The 2771-nt window shown below is 35.9% G+C and overlaps 1 protein-coding gene across 2 annotated transcripts in view; it reads left to right on the top strand.

The window, feature by feature from the left end:
• The window catches only part of BBIP1 (BBSome interacting protein 1), a 10921-nt gene that overhangs the window by 8053 nt on the left and 97 nt on the right, over nucleotides 1-2771 (top strand). For both annotated transcript variants that reach the window (XM_029932577.1, XM_029932576.1), the window contains exons 2-3: nucleotides 1400-1477; nucleotides 2175-2771. The exon at nucleotides 2175-2771 is cut by the window's right edge and continues 97 nt beyond it. In XM_029932577.1, the coding sequence (XP_029788437.1) occupies nucleotides 1432-1477; nucleotides 2175-2341 (213 nt within the window). In that variant the 5' untranslated portion in view covers nucleotides 1400-1431 and the 3' untranslated portion in view covers nucleotides 2342-2771. The remainder of the gene's footprint in view (nucleotides 1-1399; nucleotides 1478-2174) is intronic.

Below are 2771 nucleotides of genomic sequence, written 5' to 3'. Positions count from 1 at the left end.
TATCTTCTCTGCCTGACTTATTTCACTTAGCATGACTTCCTCTAGGTCCATCCATTTTGCTACAAATGGCCAGATTTCATTCTTTCTCATTGCCATGTAGTACTTCATTGTGTATATATACCACATCTTCTTGATCCACTCATCAGGTGATGGGCATTTAGGCTACTTCCATGACTTGGCTATTGTAGAAAGTGCCGCTATGAACATTGGGGTACATGTGCCCCTATGTATCAGCACTTCTGTATCTCTTGGGTAGATCCCCAGCAGTGCTATTGCTGGGTCATAGGTGAGCAGAACAGGAATTTGAATGAGAAAAGAGAGGCTTGGTAGATGGAATAGGAAGCTTTGTCATGTCGTAGTAGAGTGGGAATAACTGAGATCAGAAGCAGCCTCACTTGATTATAACTAATTTGCAGTGGGCGGTAAAGGCAAGCACCACGCCAGCATCACCACTTTATAAATAATAAATCTTTCGTCTGTGATGATGTTGTGAAAGGCACATGGTAAGGTTGCGTCAGTATGGTGAAATATCACAAAATGGGTAGGACTGTCTAGAGAAGCATCTGCGTTTGTAAAAGGATCATGCTACAAATTACAATCCAGAACACTTGACTATACAAACAACATAGCAGTAATCTGGAATGTAACACTGGAAACAAATGCCATCGGCCAGAGATGGTATATACGCTGGTATGTTCTTAACAAAATACTCAAGGTAAAGGTATTTGCTGGCACTTTGGAATACAGCATCTCTGTATTAATTGAAAGTAGTAAACTGAAAACATACCTCACTTCTGTTCTTCAAGAGCCAGTTTCACCTGTTTTGTGTTGTCTTACAAACTGCAGATGTATAGCCAGTAACTGTTCCTTAGGATGCTTTTTGTCATTACAGCAAAGGGATTAAAGTAGAAGCCAGCTGTTAACTGTTGAGAAGTGGGAATGTTAGGAAATACTTACCTACTACCTCCTCTTTTTCTTAACTACCTGCCTTACCCCCACTTCGCAATATTTTTTACCTCATCCACCTTCAGGGAGATGGTATCAGTGAACCAAATGGCTGCACAAAAATGCTTTTGGTTTTCCTCAGCTGGTATCTATTAGGTAATTATGCCAAAAAAACGAAGCGCTACCAATTTTTCACTACATGGGGAAAAAATGTAGAACATGTAGCCTTCCAAGTTACCACCCCCACTGAATAAAGAACATTGACAAGCTCTAGATCCTTATGTTAACTCGCTCAACCTTGTGTCAATGAAAAGGCCCATAGAAAAATTATGCAAGGATAGGTAATTCATTTTTTTCTTAGGAATTGTGATTTCCTAAAGTACAATGGAAATAGATCAAGCAATATGTTTTGGAAATTCATTACTGAATATTAACCATTGATTTCTCATTGAAGGAAAAAACTTAGCTGTATTCAACCATTCAGATATGGCAGAAGTGAAGTCAATGTTCCGGGAAGTTCTTCCAAAACAAGGTATCTAAATCACAAATACTTAAAGTCACAAAATATTATAGGTACCCAAAAAGTAGTAGGCATAGCACATAGCAGGCTCAGAAGCTAGACATCTGTAACTATTTTGTGTCTTGTATGCCACATTTACCATCCACTTTTACTATGGTTCTTTTACAAGTAGGTTATAAAGAACTCATCCACTGTTTTTTTTTTCCCCAGTAAAAGAATGACAAATGAAGCATTGTTAAACCTAGGACTCCTGTTATACTCAAATTTGCAGGTTATAATATGAAATTTTCAATGAAAAAAAACTGTACTGTAATTCACCATAATGTTAAATACGGTCTGAAAATGGGAAAAAGAAGCCTAAGTCAAGCAATCATTAAGAAAAGCTGACAGTTTAAGTTAAACATTCATTAGTTAATATTCATGTTAATACCATTCTTTTACTATAGTGTTTTTATGCACTGTGTATTTATCCTGAATCTTTTTGTACATTAAACATGTCACAAAATGCTATGCATCTCATAGGTGGCTTGGAATTTTAGGTACAAAGTTCAAAATGTTGTCCTTATGAACTTCCTAGTATTAAATGTTGATATATTTGAATTGTGAAAACAAGAGATTTTCATTGATAGTAGATTAAGTCTTCATTCTAGCTGCAAATCCAAACTACCAATCGACTGGGTCATCTTAAATTATTTCTTTTTAAACTTAGGGCAGTTGTCTGTGGAAGATATAACCACAATGGTGCTGTGTAAACCCAAACTTTTACCCTTAAAATCTCTGACTCTGGAAAAATTGGAGAAAATGCAGCAAGCAGCCCAGGATACGATTCGCCAACAAGAAATGGCAGAAAAGGAACACCACCAAGTGACTCACTGAATGATAACTTAGCACTTGAATACCCTCCGTTAGTATTAACAGTAGCTAGAAAATATTTGCATCTGTATGCTGAAAACAGTGTGTTAATAAAACTGGTAGTGCTTGTAAATAATATGAAAAGACCCGAGACTAATGAAACTTGTATTGTGAATTTAGACACTCTGGTTTGTATTGAACATCAGCAATTAAAAACCTTTGAACCCAAATTTTACGGGTTTTTTATTTTACCCAAGTTTTTAGGACTGTAAATTACTGTTCACCATTCCTATCAGTCTTATGGGTAAAATTCTTAGGCACAAGTGACTAAATGCAACTCATATTCAGAAAATCTTTACATGTTTATTAAAAACTGAATTTGATAATACATTCTAATCTTGTACAAAGCATTTTAGGTCTTTTACAGTACCTAATTTTAAAACTCTTTTACAAA

The sequence above is a fragment of the Suricata suricatta genome, chromosome 2, assembly GCF_006229205.1.
Source record: "Suricata suricatta isolate VVHF042 chromosome 2, meerkat_22Aug2017_6uvM2_HiC, whole genome shotgun sequence".
In the NCBI taxonomy this organism is placed as follows: Eukaryota; Metazoa; Chordata; class Mammalia; order Carnivora; family Herpestidae; genus Suricata; species Suricata suricatta.
The sequence above is the reverse complement of the archived record's forward strand: the minus strand, read 5'-3'. Positions and strand labels throughout refer to the sequence as shown.